The sequence below is a fragment of the Phaseolus vulgaris genome, chromosome 10 (genome assembly GCF_051622355.1).
Source record: "Phaseolus vulgaris cultivar YP4 chromosome 10, ASM5162235v1, whole genome shotgun sequence".
Lineage (NCBI taxonomy): Eukaryota > Viridiplantae > Streptophyta > Magnoliopsida > Fabales > Fabaceae > Phaseolus > Phaseolus vulgaris.
In genome coordinates this window covers 9,648,889-9,672,000 of record NC_143507.1, presented here as the reverse complement: position 1 = coordinate 9,672,000, position 23,112 = coordinate 9,648,889, and the positions used below count along the sequence as shown (strand labels likewise).

At 33.4% G+C, this 23,112-nt stretch overlaps 2 protein-coding genes and 1 long non-coding RNA gene across 5 annotated transcripts; 1 reads left to right on the top strand and 2 right to left on the bottom strand.

Annotated features, from left to right (window-relative positions):
- Positions 1–4,427: 4,427 nt before the first annotated feature.
- On the bottom strand, positions 4,428–10,473 carry LOC137819078 (uncharacterized). The gene is made up of 3 exons (XR_011082230.2): positions 10,338–10,473; positions 9,638–10,019; positions 4,428–6,714 (listed from the first exon to the last, which is right to left on the bottom strand). It is a non-coding gene; the product is annotated as an uncharacterized LOC137819078 (long non-coding RNA).
- On the top strand, positions 8,379–15,119 carry LOC137819077 (nitrate regulatory gene2 protein). The gene is made up of 4 exons (XM_068622818.2): positions 8,379–9,979; positions 10,327–10,511; positions 11,709–11,932; positions 13,985–15,119. The coding sequence occupies exons 1-4, from the start codon at positions 8,755–8,757 to the stop codon at positions 14,781–14,783; spliced, it is 2,433 nt and encodes an 810-aa protein (XP_068478919.1). The 5' UTR covers positions 8,379–8,754; the 3' UTR covers positions 14,784–15,119.
- A 3,213-nt stretch (positions 15,120–18,332) lies between these two features.
- Positions 18,333–22,882, bottom strand: LOC137818469 (serine/threonine-protein kinase D6PKL1). Of its 3 annotated transcripts, none has more exons than XM_068621918.2 (3): positions 22,623–22,882; positions 20,365–21,818; positions 18,333–19,493 (listed from the first exon to the last, which is right to left on the bottom strand). In XM_068621918.2, the coding sequence occupies exons 2-3, from the start codon at positions 21,768–21,770 to the stop codon at positions 18,605–18,607; spliced, it is 2,295 nt and encodes a 764-aa protein (XP_068478019.1). In that variant the 5' UTR covers positions 21,771–21,818; positions 22,623–22,882; the 3' UTR covers positions 18,333–18,604. The 3 variants fall into 3 exon arrangements, with proteins under 3 accessions (XP_068478019.1, XP_068478020.1, XP_068478022.1); XM_068621919.2 differs by having other exon boundaries at positions 22,727–22,854; XM_068621921.2 differs by having other exon boundaries at positions 22,469–22,630.
- Positions 22,883–23,112: the final 230 nt, after the last annotated feature.

Genomic DNA, 23,112 nt, shown 5'->3' with positions numbered 1-23,112 from the left:
TTTTTGGGTAATGTGCTTAGATAACCCTATTTTATCTCCTATATAAATAATAATTATTTGGGATACAATTTTAAAAAAACTTTAAATAATAATATTTTAAATAAATGTATCTAATAATCCAGTAGAGTCTATTGTTGAAAAAAGTTTGTATTATATAAGATATTGTAAATTTTATGGGTTTTATTCTTTAGAGTTAGGATGGGGTGGCTCGACTTGATTATATCATAATTAAAAGGAAAAAATTTATATTTATATTTTATTTTATTTTTTATTATAAAATTTGTGTATTATTGATTTTTTTATAGAGCAGTTGCATATTCATATTATAGTGTCATAAATACTAAATAATTTTTTTATAAAAAAAATACTATAACAAAAAACATAATATTAGATAATAATTATATAATTGAAATTTATTATTATATTATTTATTAATTTTTTTATTGAGAAAGAAATTACGTCAAAATTTTAAGTGAATTTCATGAATATTGTTTTTACAAGATCAGGTTTCTTCTAAAGTGACTCATTTTGTCTCATTTTCCTAATCTTTTTATAAGTGTTTAATTTCAGTAATATTTTATATTAAAATATAGACACTTGTGCGTATTAATTGTTAAAATAAATATAAAATAACTCTCAATTTATGAATTTATATCTTTTTACATGTTTTATGATTTTTATTTGAATAAGAACATTTTATTCCCAAATTTGGTGTTAGTTTCATGTTTTTATGGAAGAATGGAGATAATTGAACTAAAGAAGAATAATACAAGCTAGAAGGACAAAGTTGGAAGGCCCCGGAACATACAAATGCACAAAAATCCCAAATGAGCATCTCGCTCAAGCGAGCCCATTCTTGCTTAAGCGAGAATGCTCCAAAAGCATTGGACAAAATCGACGTTTTGCTCGCTCAAGCGAGATAACTTCAGAGACATTGGGTTTTTTATGTTTTATTCAAACGAGCCCATCAACGCCACACAAGAAGTCAATTAACCCTAGCAAATTAGGTTAAATAGGGTGTTGGAGGCTCAACCCTAGTGTGTCAGATTGGGAGAAAAACATCATTGAGTGACTTGTAACCCAATTGGGAGAATAGGAAAGTGTGGGAAACATAAGAGGAAGCAACCGTCAAGGAGAAACATCTTAGATCTTCTTTTCATGTCATCACTGCTTGTAATTGTCATCATGTGTGACTAGTTATACCCTTTGGGATTGAGAGTAATCTCTTCAAACTCTAATGTATTGAGGAGATATTTAAATATAATATTTTGTTCTTGATTGATTATTGGTATTACTATAAAGACGAATAAGGAGATCTGAGGGCTTAAGGAAATCCTTTCGGACATGACCCTCTCGAACTACCAGTTCGAGAAGAAGATTGAGAAGCTGGTGAAGGACTTGGAGATTGTCGAAGACAATGTATTGGACCAACATGAGCTCGACTTCAAGAAGGCCCTTCAACAAGCAACTTTCTTCTACAATATTCCTTTGGAAGAGGGAAAGTTTGATATCAACAAGAACTTCTATCAAGGTCAACTTATGCTCATTGAAGAAATTCTAAGTGCCCAAGAGGTCGTGTCGGCTTCTCTAGGAACTCTCAGGCCCGATAAGATAGATGTTGACTCTTAGGTCTTCTTAGTTTCTTTTTGACCGGGCACACGTGTTTAATCTTTTTATAAATGTGTGCCCTATTTTGTGTAGTTTGGCTACCTGTCGGCCTTTAATGGAATTTGCTTAACTTTCATGAAACTACTTCGTTTACACTTTACTTACTTTTACAAGATACGGTCTCTCCCTTAGCTAAGAAGTTCTTTAAAGTTCTCTTGACAGGTATTCATTATTCTTAACGTGCTCTCAGTAGGTATTCACTTAGGTGAATTCTTCCTTCGCCGAGGGGTTTCTTTGAAGTGCTCTCGGTACGGATTCACTTAGGTGAATTCTTCCTTCGTCAAGAGGTTTCTTTAACGTGCTCTCGGCAGGGATTCACTTGTGTAGCTAACAAGTCTACTTTCATTAATATGATGCCTTGTTAAAACCTACTTCGGCAAAACCTTTTTTAGGGAAAAAGACCGATAGTAGGAAAGAGTACATCTACAATATATATCAACTAAAATACATTTTCAAGTGGCTTGCATTCTAGGTTCTCGACACAACTCGGTCATCCAACTGTTGCAAGCGATATGCTCCATTGTGTAGGCTTTCCTTAACTTTAAATGGTCCTTCCAATTTACCCTCTGTCGAAGTCTTGCGAGCTTTTTCTCTGATCCTCCATATGAGTTCACCTTCTTAGAATGACCTTGGTTTGGTTTTTGAGTTGTATCACCTAGATGCCCTCTATTTACATGCTTCTTCTTGTATCTTTGCCTTATCGCGTAGCTTCTTGGAGTAAATCCAACTTGGTCTTCAGGCATTTGTCGTTTAGCTTAAGGTTTCCAAGTTCATGCTGGATTGTCGGCTCTCCGACCTAACAAGTAGCATTGCATTTGTTCCGTAGGTGAGGTTGTATGGAGTTTTCCCTGTACCCAAGTGTGGGGTGCACCTACAGGCCTGGAGGACCTCAAGGAGCTCTTTTGTCCACCTTCCCTTTGCGCTACCTAACCTCTTTTTCAACTGGGTCAACATGACCTTGTGTTGCGAACACGGCTTGCCCATTAGTCTGTAGGTGTTTCACTAAACTCGTTTTGTGCCGAATGTCAAGACTGTCATAGAACTTGACAAGCTTTCGATCTGTAAATTGTCTTCCATTGTCGATAATAATAGTGTGTGGAATGTTGAATCGACATACTATATCCTTCCAAACAAAGTTTTGAGCTTATCGAGCAGTGATTTTTGCGAGAGGTTCAACCTCAATCCACTTAGTGAAATAATCCATTGCTACCAGCAAGAATCTTCTTTGCCCTGTTGTTGGTGGAAAAGGGACGATTATATTCATCCCCCATAAGACAAACGACCACGAAAATTGATATTTTACAATTCGTGAGAGTGGAGGTGTATGAGAGGACCATGCTCTTGGCAATTTTGGCATTGTTTAACAAAGTTAGTATAGTCGGCTCTCAAGGTGGGCCAATAATAACATGCTCTTAGTACCCTCACCTCCATTATTCGCGCTCTCAAATTATAGGTTACATACACCATGATGTAGCTCCTCCAAGATGTATTCGGCCTCGACTTTGAATACACATTTAATTTAAGTAAAAAAAAAAACTCTTTTATATAATTCATTTTCCACCAATACTCTTTTAGATAAACAGAATTTTGCTTGATTACTCTTAAGATTATTTTTATTTTCAAAAAGTTAAGAGTAAATGGATTTATTAGGGGAAAATATATATTTTCAATTCTTTTGTCATTTTCATTCAACGAAACAGTCTATTTTTTTCTCTTTTTATGTTTTTCAAGACTTCCAATCCAAACATATTGTGGTTGCTATGAAAGACGGCTATATCTTACCAAATACTTCTTTATTGCAATAGTGAGATACAACATATCAAGTTCAAATTTTAATAATTTATAAATAAATAAATGACTATAAATATTTTTAAAACATATCAAGATCAAAGGATAGTTAGGTGGACGTACTTCATATTTTCTTTCATCTCAATTAATCTCCTTTGTAATGTAAAGTGTATGTACTCATTGATCTTTATATATTTCAAAAATATTCATGATGGATCAAAGTGCCATGATTTTAATGGAATGAGTACATACTCTTGAAACTCTGAAAAAATTTTCAAGGGTGAGATATATATATTGAAAGTGCCCTACAAAATGAAGGTTGCAGAAATATTTTGATCTAAACGACCCTACCCTTCTCTGGAGAATCAGATACTCCAAATGGCCAATGATATTTGTGGGGTTTGGTTTCAATTGGAAAGTCCAAATATAGGGTTGAAAGTCCAAAGTTTAACTTTCTTTTCTTTTCTTTTAGTTAAATATTGTGGAACTTACAATATGAAGAAGAAAGTGTGCATATTACGAAGGACAGGATTTTAGGAAAGTATGATTTTGAAGTTATATAATGTGTAAAAGTGAATTTCAATTTTAATTATCTTAGTTATTATCAATTGAGTTTATTAATTTATTTATTTATTAAGTAATTAAAAATTTTGTATTGTTCATTTGAGTTCTTGTTATTTAATTATTATTTTTACTGATGTAGCTGTTATCTTAGTAATGTATGTTATACTATCACACATTATTTTTAAAATGTAAGATTTTGTGGTTAATATAAAACGATAAATGACTTTTATTACTCTTATTGAAGGCATGTTAGATAACAAGATCTTCATTCTTCCGTCATCACCTACAACGACTAAGGGATCTTTGTTGTCATCACCATTTTTACCATTGATATAGGTAACAATGACACTATTTTGTTTTCCAACACATTTTCAATTAAAATAATAAAAGTTGTTTTTCATTTTACATTAATCACAATATCCTTTTATATTAGTCACAAAACCTCATATTCTTAACATGTAAAAACAACTAAGCAAGATGATGAGACAAGATAATAATAATGTTATCTAATTAACGAAAAAATTAAACGACATATAATATTTTGAAAAATATAAAAATTTTACAACCAACAAAATTTAATAAAAAAATAATTCAAAATAACGAAATTTAGGAGATATTTGAAATTTAATTAAACTAAAAAATAATAAATAAAAAACCATTTTGACTTCTAGTTTTTTTAATGACAGAAGTTTAACAACTAAATAATGATAAAATATTATGTTCAATTATTAAATAAAAATTAATAAAAGGTGTACTACCGATTGATCGGATGACCGGATGGCAAATGATTTCCCGACATACTTAAATTCAAACAATATCCTAAAACATCATTTAGTCAATAATAAGTCAATTTATCTGCAAAACATGATTAAGGCGTAATTAGACCCCTTTTGAGCCCTACGCGGGGTTCATGCCTCCAAGGATCCAATCAAAACATACAAATAGCATAGACAACCAAATGACATTGGTAGCTTTTCAACTCTCATACTAACTCGAGCATCAAAGTATCTTTGCAGGTTCCCCCATCATTCAGTAATAGGGTTCAGTAATAGGGATTGAAATACTAAAAGATTGTTGAACCTTTAAGCCGAGAAGAGTAGATAAAGAAGTCATCCTATGAGAAAACGACTTTACGAACAAAAGTATTTATATGATGGTGATATAATTTCATAAGGTTCTCATTGTATTATTGTCCAATAAATAAATCACGTATTTCTGAAAAATATTCATAAGTTTATTATTTACAAGTTTTTTTATTTTAAATTGTATTTTAACGTTTTATATAAAAAAATATTCATGACACGTTAATGGCAAAAAATTTGCTATATCTCTGAAAAATCCAACATAAACATCGTATAGGTCTAAATAGTATTTCATCCTTCCTCTTTCATTTTTAAGCTTTCTTCAAAAGGTTATTTATTGTGGGATATCCTCATTCATGTAGCTTATAGCACTTCACTTTTCTGTCACTTTTCTGTCTTTTGATTAACTTTCAAAAGGTTCACATTTTATCTTTTGATGATTCAGAAGATTCAAAAGGTAACAAACACATGGAGGGAAAGTTGAAAATTTCAAATATCACAATGAAGGGGTCAATAAGAAGTGAAAAAAAAAATACGATGCGATTGGTGCTAGGATTGTACATATATACTTAATTTTCCTTTGCATTTAAAGCATGGAATTGGATATCTTTTTAATGCTAAATCATGGGTACGCAAAAACAAGTTTATTTCTAAACAAACTCAAATCAAATCAAACTGTATTATAAAATAATTCAGTTGGAGTTAACTAATAAAATAATTTACTTAAACTTAATTACATTAAAAGAACGATTTGGTTCAAACTAAACTCTTTCTAGAGAAATTTATTTTAATCTTTTTTTGTCCAATTCAATTTTGGTTGCCACACGAGCAGATATGGTTGGAGAGTTTTTAAAAAGCTGAACCACTTTAAAAACAACAGTCTACTTGAATTATTATTTTTTTCAAACAACTCACTTTTTTTATTCAGTGTGGTTTGGTTCAGCTATTAAAAGGTTTGGTTTGGTTTTTTTCTAACCACCCTAATCAAAATCACCTACTAGTGAAAATTATATGAATCAATCTATCTTTCACTGCATTTTGGGTTGTGATTATATCTGTGTGAATGATTTTCATCTTTCATTTATGTCAAACTTTCCACTTGCTTGTTACACTTTTTTTTTTATCTTTCTCTTTAACATGCTCTCTTTATGTCAAAGGCCACACTGATTTTTTTACATATCATATAAAAATATAGTTTATATAAAGTAATTTAGATTGAACTACTGTTATTAAGTATTTCTAATTCAATAATTGAAAGCTATTTTATTAATTTTTAGTTTTGAACAAGTAATTTACAAGAGGTATATAATTCATAAATTCTAAAGTAGTTATATTTTTGTCAATCATAACTACTCTCTCAAGTATAATAACGGAAATAAAACAAATTAAACTATAAAGTCATTATTTCTAAATTTGATGACATGCACTCATTACTTATTATAAATTTAAGACGAGTTGGAATTAAAATTAGTTGAAAGTTTACTTTAAGTAAAAGTAAATGATACATAAGTAAATTGAAACTTACCAGTGATATGAGTCACCTTTCTCTTGAAAGTGATATCATATGAGTCACCTTTGTTGTCCGCATTGTTATTTCAATCAACGACTTTGCCTGCATTATTTAACCATTTCAGGATGTAATGTAGAATCAAAAAAGTTCCAACGAATCCTACTGAATCCAAACAGTTAATCATAAGTGGGGTGTGGGGGCTTAGCAGATTGGAAAAATACGCCATGCATTTTAATTTTGTTATATCCTGGATCTGACCCAAACAGAAAAAATAATTAGAAAGGTGTTTTTTCATATATGTGATGGCTAGAAAGACAATGATCATGACAGTAATATACATCTTATCTTTGTGTACGTTGGAAGGGTTTTAGTCAAACTACATCCTAAAGAATTGTTATTCTAAAGGATAAAGTTGGATATTGCTTTTTGACATAGTAGTCTTTTTTAGTTTTTCCAATGAGAATTGAGATTAAAGTAACTTAATAAGCTTTACTCCTTTAGTTAAATTATGAAACTTATCTCTTAATTACTTAAATTTGTTAGCTTTCTAAAAATATATTGTAGAAATCAAGCCTAATATAAAAAAGGGTGAGAGAGAATTATAATCGTATAACTTCTTAAAAAATGCAGTGAATGATAAAAAAAGTCACAATTTATATCACTTTTAGGAGTTTGTATCTTTTACTATTCTTAGTCAATTGGTAATTATTATTCATTGTACGTATAGCATTTAATGAATTTTTTCTTCTTTAAAAAGTAATGCTAGATGTCACTTTGTCCTCTTGAGGTGTAAAGTGGACCATGGTAGCAAGTGATCACTAATCTTTTGTCTTGTAATTTAGCTGTTCCTTTATTTTCCACGATACTTGAATTCATCATTCCATTTGGAAAGTCGGTTAATCCGATTATGGAAGACTTTAGATAGAATATGGTTTAATAAACTATTTTATCATATTGGAGATAAAATTACTAAATGAAAGATACAATAAAGCTACACCTTTCAATCTATTGAAGTGGAGAAAAAGTTTTTTTGTTAAAATAAAAAAAAAGAGTAAACACATTCTTTCCTATCTTAATTCCAAAGTTGCATAGTCTCGTCCAATAATCCTTATACGAGTCAAACCCATAGCAAAAACAAAAGCACCCTTATTCAGTATTTTTTTTTTAATTCCATATTTTTAAATGTATATGTCAATAGAGATAATAAGAGAAAAGGAAAGAAACTTTATTCTAATAGATAATCTAACGTGATAAAAAAATTAAAAATATTATAATTTACAAGAGTTAGATATGTTAAACAGAAATGAATATAATTGTTATAAAAATGCAATATAGACCCTCAAACTCTATTTAGATTTTCACATTTTTCTCCTTTTTTATAACAATGTATTTTCATAGCAAAAAGTCATAACTAATAATCCTATGAAAATTTGAGATCACCCAAATAAGTTTTATTTCTCTCAATCAAGTTTTCTTCATTCATATGCCCAGAAATTAAATTCTTATAACATATCTAAGTAACTCAATTATCTGACAAGAATGAAGAAATCGATTTCTTAATAAATTACACTATCTCAAATCTTGTTCACTAAAAAAAACTCAATTTATACCTTAAATAAATAAAGAATATGTAAGTATAATAAATAATGTGACTTAATAAGAATAAAAATAAAATATCAGTTATGTACATTATAGGAATATTTGGAACAAGAAACCCTAAAAATATAAGTAAATGGTGAATGATCGCAGGAACGAAAACATGATTAAACGAGCCATCCCCTCTTAACTTTACCAGGACCAAAACCCCACATAAACAACAGAAAACAGTGTTTAATGAAAAGGTTTAGATGCAAACAAACAAAACAAACACAGCTATCACACACCCAGATAATAAAAAAAGCAAGACAAACTAGAAAAACAAGAAAAAGAGGAATGGACATCACCACCACACCAAAACTCTTACACCACTCACTACTTCTTCTTCCACTCCAAAACCCCTTCACACTTCGCCACCCTTAAACCCAGCACCACCACCGTTGTTTTCTCAAATAAAGAAAACAACACATTATATATTTTATATAAATTAATTTCTATATGTACTCGTAGCATTACGAGTATAGTATACGGTATACGCGCCAAAAAATGGGTTGCACGGCATCGAAACTGGACAACGAGGAAACCGTGATGCGCTGCAAGGAGCGGCATCGTTTAATGAAAGATGCTGTCTACGCGCGCCACCACCTCGCGGCAGCGCACTCCGACTACTGCCACTGCCTCCGCCTCACCGGCTCCGCACTCTATAACTTCGCCGCCGCCGAACCCCTCGCAGTCGCCGACGACACCCCTGCCGTACTCCTTCATAAAACCACTACAAATTCCCAACCGTCACCACATCCTCCTCCCTCCGCCGCCGCCGCCTCATCAAGCCCTAAACTCCATCGCACAGCGACCTCCGGCGTCACGCGCCGCCGTCAACCGCCGTCGAGACTCCCTCGCGTTCTCTCCGAATCGAGCATGTGTTCCTCGCCGCGAAGCGAGTATTCGAACTTCTTCCCAACCACTCGACAACAAGCTCAACCCACACCTACTTCACAACTGCTACACCCTCCTCTTCCCGCCGTCACGTGCCACCGCAAACCGCCACCGAGGCTCCCTCACATACTCTCCGAATCGAGCCTCTTCTCCTCGCCGCGAAGCGAATACTCGAATTTCTTCGCTACCGCGCACCAAGCTCAATCCACGCCTACTTCGCAAACCTCTTCCGTTTGGAATTGGGAGAACTTACACCCTCCTCCTTCTCCTCCAGGCTCCGATTACTTCCTCCAACGCCAAAACCACAAACCGCAAACGCCGAATTCCGAAACGTCGGAATCGGAATCTGAATCTGAATCCATGTACAACCCGTTCCGTTCGAACTCTCAACGCAATCGCAAAATTGATAACAGTACAAACGTGGATTCACATTCACAACAACAAAACACAGAACCAGAGATTTCCGAATCGGAAACGGAAGAAAAATACTCACATCAACCGGTTCAGACGGAGCGCGAGGAGGTTCAGTGCAGCGAGTGGGAGGACCGTTGCAGTTCCTCGAGTTCGTCGGAGCAGGAGGAAGGAGGTGCCAGAGTCACCTCACACTCTAAGGCCGAGTATGCAGCCGAAGGTTATGCTCCGGCCACGAAGAAGGATAAGAAGCTCGAAGATGACATGGCGGAGGCGAAGGTGGCGGTGAGACATAAGGATTTGAAGGAGATTGTGGAAGCGGTTAGGGAGAATTTCGAGAAAGCTGCAGCGGCCGGAGATCAGTTATCGGAGATGCTCGAGGTTAGCAGAGAGCACCTTGATCGGAGTTTCAAGCAATTGAGGAGTAAGGCTTTCGTGTTCTTCTACTCTTGCGTCTCGCTTCTCTGAAAGTGCGCCAAATTTTTAAATTAATTCATTTTAGTCTCATTATTTAACAAACTCATAAAATATATTTAATTTAATTATTCATTTTATTCTGTAAATATAAAAAAAGTCTTTTTTTTCATTTCTAAATATTTCATGTTAATTCTTATGTATGTTATTTTTTAATTCTTGAACATAGATATTAAAAGCAAATTTTCTAGTTATAAATATGTTAACGTTACTCCTTTTCTAATGCTATAAAAAACTATCAAATTAATTTTGTATATAATTATTTTCCCTCATAATTCTATAAAACATTGAATGCAGAAACACTTTACCATTCAAATAGTATACTGAGCAAGCTGAGCTCGAGTTGGACCTCTAAACCGCCGTTGGTGGTGAAGTACCGGCTCGACGCCGGTTCGTTGGACGGACCGGGCGGTTCAAAGAGTCTGTGTTCCACTTTGGAACGCCTTTTGGCTTGGGAGAAGAAGCTATATCAGGAAGTGAAGGTAATTTTCTGATTTGTTTAGGGGTATTTTTGTCTCCTAATTTCATTTCTTATAGAAAGCATAATTGTAATAGTTTTTAGTTAAAATATTTTCAAATGATTTAAAACTAATATAAAAATCTAATAAAATTTTGGTAGATTGAAAGTGGGACTCATGGTACTTTTAGTCATTATTATACTTGATGGATTCGGACGAGGCACTGATGTGTATTTGACTGATTGTGCATTGTTTACTGTGTCTGTATTAAATGTCTAAAGTACCCCTATGTCTAAAAAATTAAACTTTTAAGATATAACAAAATAGGTTTTAAGGAAAATGTTACTTTATGATAGAATTGGACATTGAAAAAGCATTACTTCAACTGTCTGATTTATGTAATGTAATTTTAAAATTGCTTTCAAACAAAATTTTCATTTTTTAACTATAATTTGATGTTAACATATCATCATAGCACTCGATTAGACTATGAATTCGAGTTTTTTTTTTTACATTAGAAAAAGGAAGGAAAAATAGTTGTAAATCACTTGTAGAATAGATTGTTTACAAAATTTTAGAAAGAAAATGCTATTTTAACATTTCAACATATCAACACTTATTCTTTTTGGAAAAACTTGTTTTTAACATAAAATCACAAAGAGAAAAATAAATAATTTTAAATTTTAAAATATAATATATAATATATAATATATTACAAGATCCATTGAAAGTAAAATAAAAACTCAAACATTAGAGAAAAAAACACAAAAAAATATTCTTAATTAAAAACTCAAACATTAGAGAAAAACACACAAAAAAATGTTCTTAAATGATAAGTGGGTGGCACAGGAATGGCATAAAAAATAATGTGTTAGGAATTCAAAATGACAATATGCCTAAATTTTGTCCCACATGTGATTCAAAGTTCACATTCAGTTGTGATGAATTAATATTTTTGGTTGTCCATTATCCTGATAGGATGTGAAAGAAGGGCAAAGACTTTCTGTTAAACAATTATACATAGAATTTGCCTGTCCAAAAATGGACAGAAAAAGTAATGCATAGACTGTAGATTTTGGATGTTTGGAATTTTTCATCTATACAACCAAAGTGAAATCAGGTGGTTGGTAATGTTGCATTTACTTCTGTCCAAAATCATGCAGTTTTTGGAAGCTGTGTGTTGATGCATGCTACTATACTTTTCTTATTTTGCATGTTTAGGCAAGAGAATGTGTGAAGATTGAGCATGAAAAGAAATTGTCAGTGCTGCAGAGTCTAGAATGCAAGGGTGGTGATGAAGCAAAGCTAGATAAGACCAAGGCTTCCATAACAAGGTTGCAGTCATTGATTGTTGTCACATCTCAGGCTGTGTCCACCACCTCAGCTGCCATTAATGGCCTTAGGGACGATGATCTTGTTCCTCAGCTTCTTGACCTCTGTCGTGAGTATGTCTTCTTCTCATTATGCAATTATTTTACTGTTTTTATATGCTCATGCATTAGAGGACAATTAAACACTCCCTCCCTGTCCAAATCCTATAATAATTACACTTTCCATATAGACCATTAATAGTTCAATTTTTTAAATTACGATTTGGATAAAAAATATTTTTTATGTGCATTACTAAACACTTTTTAAATTTTTTAATTCTTTCAAAGATACTTACTAAACACTTTTTTGTTTCATTTTATTACCATATTACATATCCTATAAATTTTTTTCCTCTTTAGGTGTAGATTATTATTTTGGGTAAATATTCATAAAACATTTTCTAATAAAAGATGTATTCAGAGAGTGTATCACTATTTGTCTTATCTATTATGTCTCACATTGTGAAACAAACCATTCATTTGAGCCTTCATGATCAAAGGCACATCAAATTATGTTGTGTCTTGCATTGCATATAGGATTCTCACTCAAGTTTTTGTGTATAAGAATAATATGAACTGCTGAAAGGGAGGAATTCTGAGCCATAACAACCCATTTCAAAGAACTTCTGTTGAGAACCTACTGAATCCTATTTCTTGTTCTATGTTTTTCAAATAGTATTCTTCACAGGGTATTCAAATTATTAACTCACAGTGAGGAGTTAGATACACAGCACAAGTAATCAAAATATAAAACATGCTAGTGTGGTGGTTGAAGCATTATAGCTTACTGCTCTAGTACGTCACTTGCTTCATCAGGTCTGCATAAGTGCAGTGCCTCTTGTTTGTACCAGACCTTCCAACAACTACTGCCTACAAACTGTAACACAATCTTGGCCCACTATTTTTTACCTGCCCAAATCTTGTGCCTTTTTAACATTCTAGGCTCATATATTGGTAAATAGAATTTACTGATGGGTCAGATATGTTAAAATAACTATTGTATTGTGGTAAAGCCCCTTTTTTTTTATTGACAAATAATGAACTAAATTAAATGAAGTATTTGAGAAATGTTAAAAACCAAAGAGTCAAATCCAAAAACAGATCACTACATAGCAATACAAAGAGTACACTATAAAAATGATATGCTCCTTATATATAGTTTGGCTAGTACAACAATCTACCTCATTCTCACAAACATAACAGACAAGTAAAAGCTCCCTGCTATGCTTTTATGTATTGTGCAATCACAAAACCACACTCTAAGTTTAACATTGCACAACATAACCATGCAGCAGCTAACCACTTACCAAACAGACCCCTGACACTATTAGAGTTTTCTATGAACAAATGCTCCACAAGCACTTATTATTGTTAAGTGTTAATAAACTATTTGACACGTTTCAAGGGAGAAATTATTAGGTAATTCTTGACCACCATTATACATGGTTCTCATCAATCTTGATGTGACTGTGACACATAATTAAATATCATATTTGCCTTCTGTTACTATTTCCAAATCATTAGTTAGGGCCAATTTTGCAAATATATATGAAATTGGAGGATTCAAGGAAGCATGGTAGCATAATTCTTGGCAAAGAATAGTGGTTGTAATCAGTAAAAGTTTGATAACCTAGTTGTTCATAGGTTCTTGTTTGTGACTTGGCATTTTCATACATATATCCTGGTTAATTATCTCTACACATGTTTAATGCAAAGAAAACATATTAATATGTTTATTTAAAAATGTTGTCTTCTTTCTTTTAAAAGAAGGTAAACTGTCATTCCAGTTTTATAGGCTTTTATGTTACTCTTTAAAACTAAGAAAATGTTAAATAACTACTTACATATATGTTAATATTATCACTTTAATCACATTTTTTAATAGTAGACCAGTGTGATTATTGGATTTACATTTTCAGGACTTTCTTTTAATTTCCTTCAATGCAGGAACTAATGTGATATAAATTCAGAAACTAAAAGTGATTGAGTACTCCATAAAAAAATAATTAACAGCTGAGAACTCGGCTAAAATGCTGTAAATCATAATTTTGGACTGCATCAGAGATGAGTTGTCCCTGCTCACAGACTGTTCTCTCATATGTTTGTGAAATTATATACTAAATGCAGAATCATGTATATGTGGAAGTCAATGCATCAGTACCATGAAATCCAAAGCAACATTGTGCAGCAAGTCCGTGGCCTTGTGAATCAATCATCCAAAGGTCACTCAACATCTGAATCACATAAGCAGGCAACAAGGGATCTTGAATCAGCTGTGTCAGCTTGGCACTCCAGTTTCTGCCGCCTCATAAAGTTTCAACGTGACTTCATCCTTTCTCTGCATGGCTGGCTCAAGTTGAACCTTATTCCAGTCAACAAAGACAACATCAAAAGCACCAGCAACAATAACAGTGAATCATCTCATGTGTTTTCTTTCTGTGATGAATGGAAACTTGCCCTTGACCGTGTTCCAGACACAGTTGCTTCAGAAGCAATCAAGAGCTTCATCAACGTTGTCCATGTGATATCTGTGAAGCAATCTGAGGAGCTGAAGATTAAGAAAAGAACTGAGAGCGCCTCCAAGGAACTTGAGAAGAAATCTTCATCTCTGAGAAGCATAGAAAGGAAGTTTTACAACTCATACTCTATGGTAGGCATTACCCCTCCTGAGTCAGGTCCTGGTAATGGACAAGGCTTGGATGCAAGAGACCCTCTTGCTGAGAAGAAACTGGAACTAGAATCTTACCAAAGGCGTGTTGAAGATGAAATTGTGAGACATTCAAAAGCTGTTGAGGTGACTAGAGCTATGACACTCAACAATCTTCAGACTGGCTTGCCTGGAGTGTTCCAGGCAATGTCAAGTTTTTCTTCATTGTTCACTGAGGCTCTTGAGTCAGTATGTAGCCATTCACATGCCATGAAGTAGGTCATTGATGCCCTTTTTCTTCCTACACTCCAACAATGTCGATCAACACCTTCTTTCATTACGAAAAGGCTAATACAGAATTCAAAACCTTCATTCCAGATTACCTACTATGGAATTTTCAACAATATCAATCAACACCTTCTTTACAGTTAATCCAGCATGTTAAATCTTCATTTTGTACTACCTAATCCGAAATTTAAAAGGGTTATATAGACTGAGATTGTTGGAGTGCAGAAAGAAATACTCTTCATTGAAGTTTAGCTCAAGGGCTGGCCTTTTTTGGTGCAGGCTCCTACTTTATTTTGATATGTAAATATGAAGAATTTTGTGATTCTATCTTTCATTTTATCATTGTTGATGGAAAAGGGGGACTAAAGTAAGTAAATGGGATAGTTTTAAACTTTTATTACTGATTTGGAAAAAAAATTACAAAATTGAGTTAAGTTGTGTCGCTTCAACACCATTTTAAGTGAGAACTCGTAGAGATGAGGATCAAATTTATCGATAAAAAGAAAGTTGTGGACATGATACACGATTTTCTAAAATTATTTTGTTGAAATCGTATATCATCTCTATATCTTTGTTTAATTATGTTAATTAATTGAACTTGTGTAACATGGATTATACAACTTCAAAGCAAAATAATACAACACATGATACACGATTCTAACAATAATTTTCTATAATTTTAGAAAATTGTGTATAATATCCACAACTTTCTCTTTGTCAAACAAATTTATTTCTCATTTTCACGAATTTTCACTTAAATTTGTGTTGATACCGTCCAACTTAACCCAATTTTATAAAAAAAAAATGTCCAAAGCAGTAATAAAAGTTTAAAATTACCCCCATTTACTTACTTCAGCTTTTTTTTCTAATAGACAGATGTCCTGAATTACTGTATCAAAGGATGGCAATTTCAGTATATGAACACTGCATTGCATTTTCTTTAGCTTTTAAGCAAATCAAATGAGTTCATATGATTCATATAGTTGACCTATTTTATGGTTTTATTATGGAAAATGTTTTTCACATGCTCTTATTAGAAGAAGAAAAAATCGTGATTTTTTTTATAAGTTAAATTAATTTATATACAAATTAAAAAATAAAGAATTAGAGACGTTAAATGAGAGAGTTTTTAAAAATTAATTTATGTATAAATTAATTTTGATTTTAAAAATAATTCTTAAATACTTGTGAAAGAAATTTGTTCAAAAATGGCTATTTTGATGTATCCAACTTTTTGTTCTTCAAGTTGTTCTAGTATTAAGATAGTACTTTTGTACTGCTATGTTATATAAATTTTTACGTCATCAACTATTTCATGCAGATTTTTTTATTTCGTATATTGTAAAAGTATATAATACGGTATTAAATAAACTTATATTAATATATGATTTATAACACACAAAAATCAATCCAACCATAAATTTAAAGATAAAAAATCTAATTAAAAAGTTATTAAACAGTATAAGACACTTGAGAAAAACATACTCAATCGGAAATTTTATTCTCTTTTGGAAGTTGATGTATTATGGCAATTATTGCAAGGTTACTTTTTTTTTCACCCTCATAATTTTTTTCTTCCTTCTCATAATCAATGTGTTTCTATTATAAAACTTCATAATCAATTAAAAATTACATAATTCAAAATTTAAAATATGATTTTATGTTATATACAATCTAAACTATATTATAGATTACAAAAGCTATAAATATTTCGGATTGTGTAAATATGGCATCTGAAATAAGTTTCAAATGATCTAATTCGAAATATTACTTTAAAAGAATTATTTCAAATTACCTAATATAAACTACTATTGAAACAATAATTACAAACTTTAAGAAATAACAAACTTAAAATATATTAGGAAATGCATTATAGTTATGCCATGGGTGGGAGAAGAAAGTAGGAAAGTGGAGGAAGAAAACGTTCTCTTAAAATAAATTACTCTTTCCTCATGTTTTTCTTTTATTGTTCTACTCTCCTGAAATAATATCAAAATCCATCACATCTTTGAAATATTGTGTGTTTTGAAGTTTTGAGTTTCATCACTTGTTATTGAAAGATGTTTTTAATAGAGTTTTTAATCCCTAAAATTTAGAATAAACTTATTTTTGGTATCTCAAATTTTAAAAGAATTCACTTGTATTGTAGTTCCTTATATTTCTGAAAATATGATTTTAATACACACTAAATTTAAAGAACTAAAATGTTATTTTCAAAATTTATTTTTAATTCTTCAAAGTTAATATTAGGGGACTAAAATAAAAAATTTTAATTTAAGAGGATAAAAAAAATTATTTGAAGATCAAAACCAATTACAGAAAATACAAACATAAATAAAATAAAGTTATCTCATCTGTTAGTGAGGATCTTGTTAGTGAGGATCTGAAGGATAAAAGACAGAGAATACTCCCATTGTAAAATAAGGAAAATAAACTTAAACAAATATCATATAGTTTTCCAACCATTCATGTTTGTTTCATCATCATACAAAATTACAATTTTTTTCTATTTTAAAAATGAAAAGTTATCTGTTTTTTTCCTGTTTTTTCTCCTTCTCCATTCAAACATACCTTGACTCCAGTCTAGGTTTGTTATGGTATTGTCATTGTCATCAACAAGTCCTGTTGCAGCTTTCAGAAACATCTATGTTTTCATTAAAGGACCATAGAGAGAAATAATGGGGCATGAGCAAATTGTGACAAGGCTATAAAAAGAATACATTATATTGACAAGTCCCCTTTCATCCCCAAGCAAAGAATCTATCACACATGCAGCACAAATGTTGTAGAGGGGGACCAAAAACAAACCATGAAAAGTAGTGATTATATCATTGTAATGGAAAGCCTGTTATGTCTAATGTGGTCCTCATTTTGCTTTTTGTGAATTCTTGAACAATCTTCATTTCAACAATTCTTCATTCCATGATTTCATACTTTTATCTTGCATTTGTTGAGTTCTACACATATGAAAATTAGAAGACTACAATGGAAATATATGTATTCACTCTGTGAAAAACAATGCATTAGATTGAAGGTTGTTTTTCACAATACAACAGTAATTGTGAGGGGGGAATTTTGCAGGATAACATTTTTAGTTTAAAATCCTCTTGACCCCATTTAACTCACCAGATTTCACCAGATTTCAGTAGATATTTGGAATTATATCATTTGCATGATTCTCTCGGCAAAGCAAACTCCAACTAGAGAACTACCTCATCGTTCTCATTTATAAACAAAATAATTAATTTCATTAACAAAAGCAATTAAGTGCAATAAATTTTACTAATCTTTTGATATGCTTCCTTAAATGCTGTTTTCATAAACAAAAAGTACATGTTATGATGGTGTAACCAAGAATTAGACGTAATTCATGTCAAGGTATTGTACGAAAAGTATCATTAAATTAAATAAAAGTAGTTAAAGACTAATATGTTATTCTTAATCATTGTTCTAAGAGCATTCTATGTTAACTGACAAAATGAAGGAACAGCACACAACAATGTCATCAGCTGCACCTGAATCCTGATAACATCACAAATCTTACCCAAAAATGTAAAAAGGATTATAATTTTCCTGAGAAGTATTAAAATTCTGTATAAAAACACTACATTATGGATTATCCATAAGAATTGAGGGATCAGACAAGGAGAACTGGAGAAGAACCTAATCTAAACTTAAGGTATCATATTTCCAACTGAAATGGACTTTCACTACAAGGCAGGTAAGCTGAAATAACATGGTAATGCTGGGCAGCACCCATGAAAATGACTAAGAATGGAGAATACAATAAAAAGCAGATTGAGGAATCTGAACTAAAAGAACTCGAAGTCCAGATATTTACCCCCAGACTTCATGTTGTCAGTAGTACCAACTATCCTCTTACTAGTACTGCCAGTGCCAACCCCAACAGTATTTTCAGCTGGTCCAACCTTCCCTGGTAGTTCATTTTCGACTGGTCTCGGCACTTCTGGCGGCGTGCTACACCTAATCAATGCCCAGTTCACTCCTTCAAAGAAGGGATGCTGCTTGATCTCGGTTGCACCCCTTTTAACCCCTAGACGATGCTGTGGCTCCTTCACTAGCAAGCCACGGATCAGATCCCTGCTGGCATAACTGGTTGCAGGTGATTCGGGAAACCTGAGCTGCTGACCTACTACATTGAAAAGTGTAGCACGGTTGCCTGACCCTTTGAAAGGGGTTTTACCATATAATAGCTCATGCAAGAAAATTCCAAAAGTCCACCAATCAACTGCACTTCCATGACCTTCTCCTTTGATAATTTCAGGGGCAAGGTACTCATGAGTGCCAACAAAGGACATAGATCGAGCTGCAGTAGGCTCAGCAACAAGCTCTGGAAGGGTGCTGGATGGCAACCCAGGATCAGCTCTTGGTTTCCTTAGCTTCTTGTTTTTCTGAGGAAATAACCGAGGAATGAAACATGCAGGTTGGATGCACACTGATGATGGCTCAATACATGCAGGTTGAACACAAAATGCACCACCAGCCCTTTTGGAAGGGTCGCCGTCATATGATGATCTAATAAGAGTAGGTGACACAGCACATCTGAGGGAGAGATCAAAATCTGATAGCATTATGTGACCATCATCTCGGACCAACACATTTTCGGGTTTAAGGTCTCTATACACCACTCCAAGCATGTGAAGATATTCAAGAGCAAGTAGGACCTCCGCAGCATAAAAGCTATATGTAGAGAAAATGAAAACGTAAATCCTTATGGCGATTGTGTGCCCAAAAAGCATTTATTCAACTGCAAAGGCATGCTATGAAGAACAAGATGACCACTTGTGTGCACGATAAACAACAAAATGTAAGGCAGATCGCCTCAATATTATGTCTAGTTTTAAAGCAAGAAGACCTATTGTTCTGCATAAAAAAGCTAACAATACTAGATGGACACATGAGCATATTTCATGCAAACTAGATGCACTTAACCTAATCAGATCTTTATTGCATCATTGATTATGAATTATGAGGCATGAACACTTAACATGGTTGAATGAAATGAAGCAACCGATTCAAAACTTCACAAAGATGTAAATAAGACAACCATAGATAGAAGACCTATAACAAGCAGCAATTCTTTCTTCATATCTTGCAGAGAGGCTACTGTTCAAGGGAGGGATACTAGCAGTAGATATCCAAGTACTTCGTTTAGTGAAGGAATCACAGGAAACACATGACCAATGCAGTTGCATAAGCCAAATTATTCTTCTATCTCAACAAAGGCAAGACAAGAAAGAAACAGCAAATAAAAAAAATGTTCTCTAATTCATAAAAATCGAGAAAAAAAAAGTGCAAGCATTAGTTTCAGAGTGTCCTTTTAGCATATCATGAATTAAGAAACAATAAATCAAAAGGAAGTAAAAAAGAAAATTAGTTACAAATCCTTGATTCCCCCTTTCTTTTGAAGAAATTATTTTTCTCAAACTCTCCAAATGCAAAAGGATTAAGGAACAGGAAAACATTATCAAAGAAAATTATCATGATCAAAAGTAATTAACAACAAAGAACTCAGGTAAAGAAAAGCAACTAAGTAAAACATAAAGCATACCGAGCAGCATATTCTGAGAAATGTTTCCCAGGTTGCCTCTGCCTTAAAGTGTGCAGATCACCGCCTGGACAATATTCCATTACCAAACACGAGAATCTGTCAGTCTCAAAATGTGTATACAAAGTTGGTAGAAATGGATGGTCCAGCAACTGCAATATTTCCCTCTCTGTCTGTGCTCTAGTCAGCTTCTTTCTGCTTGCTAGGGATGCCTTATCCATAACTTTCATAGCAAAATAACACCGAGTTCCACTCAGTTCTGAAAGATATACACTTCCAATGTCACCACATCCTAGACGTTTGAGTAATCTAAAATGACTCATGCCCAGAATTCCATCCCGTAATCTGATGGCAAGAATGGCCTTCCACCTAGGATCATTTCCTTTGTGTGGCTTATTGGCACTACCAGTTATGTTGCTCCAGTTGCTGTCATCACTGAGGCCACTGCTATCACTTGCCCGGCTAGCACTAGTTTTTGCACTCTCCAGTGAATCCCCCCTTACACTCCCTTTAGTACTATCACAGTTTCTATCTAAACTAAGCATGCCATCACTAGTCATTGCATCACTCCGATATGTACTAGCACAACTATTAACAATGCTCATCGCAGTGACAACACCAGTACTATCAATACTACTAAGTGGACTGACATTTCCACTAGGAGGCAAAGAAGCATCCCAAACACATTCTTTTTCCTCAGCATCTGGAGGTAGGAGAGAGTTCTCAGTATTCGGTGATGCCCGAGGACCCAGAAATGCCAAGTTCCCTATGCCATTTAGTTCTTCAACTAGACTTTGTTCAGGGGAAAGAACGGCTGGACTCGGTTTCTTTGCAGGAACACGAATTGAGAGATCTTCCAAAAAAGGGCCCTTTGAGGGCATGTTCTTGATTAAGCAACCAGCCTCTGATTTGTTTTGACCTATCGGTACATAAACCGTTCTCATAAGATCTGTATCAACAGGCTCTGGGGGATGACTAGCACCAGCAAATAAACTTGGACCACCATCCTCAATTGAATAGCTGCTTTCCTTCATTGTCTCAACATCAGGCACAAACTCCACATCTTCCGGCGAAGAGCCCTTTCCTTTCCATGTCATGGTGGGCTCAAAGGTGAGGGACTCCCCAGAGGATCGAGCATCAAATCCCATATCTTCTTGTACCAAATATATCCGAGCATTGGTTAACTGGGCCACTTCTCTAAGTGAGGCCAGATGTGAAATAGGGACATGCACATCCCTTGTTTTGGACAATTGATTCACTTCTCTAAGTGAAATCCCAGCAGCACCAGAAACCTCCTGGCGATTAAGTCTCTGACCCGACTCTCTTGCTGCAGATGTGTGTGCTTTTGATACCTCAACAAGGATAGGCAAGTTCCGAGGAAGTAACTTCGGCTCAGCAACCCTCTCCATGTCCCAATATCACATAATACCACACAAAGACTTAAACCTAGCAAGTCCCTGCAAAGAAAACCATAAGTTCATTCAACAGTAGCTTCATTACTTCAACTTGAGAGTTCCATTCTCAAATTAAATAAACAACTATTTACCAACCAACAACATGGTGAACATAACCAAGACAAGTCTTAAACCAGCCATCAAAACAACACAGAGCCAAACAATAAACGAATCAAGCAATCCTAATTTACATATTACAGTGAGTGAGCACAGCTACAAGCACACCCAACAAATAAATGCTACATATAGAAAACCAGAGACAATGGTAATTGCTTGAAGCGTCACAATCAACAAGCAAAAGGGACACATAGTAGAAATCATAAATTGGTAGTGGAGCAGTGGAATGTCATTGAGCTTGATGGTGCTTGAATACAGAAAATTATTCATTAAAAAGCACCAAGATTTCAAACCCTTAACAGGAAAAAACCACTCCCAACTTGAAATCAATAATGAGAGACTAGCAGATCAGGAAACTGCATAGTTACTTGAAGCATCAAAACACTAACTGCATAAGCAATCAAAACCCACTTTTAAAAAAAAAATAGAAAAAATTGGTATCTGTTCAGAGACATGAATCCACAAAATCAAATCTCTTAACACATTGAAAATAATAAGAATAAGAGCAAGAATAAGAATAAGAAAGAACACCACACATTTTCTTCTATTTCTTTGACAAATGACAGTATCCACATAATAAACCCAATAGTTACAAGTCATTCTTTTTTAGACAAAGAGGGATCTATGTTTCATAAAACAAAAGGGAAAAGAAGAAGAAACAAAACCAAACAAAAGGGACAAAATACAAACCCAGCATTGAAATGAAGGAGAAAACTGTAGAATATTATAATGGAGTTTGTTTTCCTTTGTTCCCACTACTTCATAGCCAATAACAACAACCACAACAAACACACCTTCTTCCTATTTCCTTCAACCACAAATCTAACACCAACTCTCTCTCTCTCTCTCTAAAACTGAAAAATGGTGAGAGTGAAGGAAGAAATAATTCTCTCTCACACACTATAAAGTGTTGCTGTAGCTGTTGGTGGTGATAGTTATGAACTGTGGGTACAAGCTTTTGCTTTACTTTTTTTAATATTATTATTTTATTTTTGGTTAAATTATTTTTTAATTCTTTATATAACTATTATTTTATAAAAAGATATAATAACAATAGCATAAAAGAAGAAAGTTTTTGACCAAATACTTATGATGTCACTTATTTTACATAACTATAAAGAAATAAGAATTTAATCAAACTCTACTGTTAGTGTTACAAATTTGACAGTGTTACTCAATT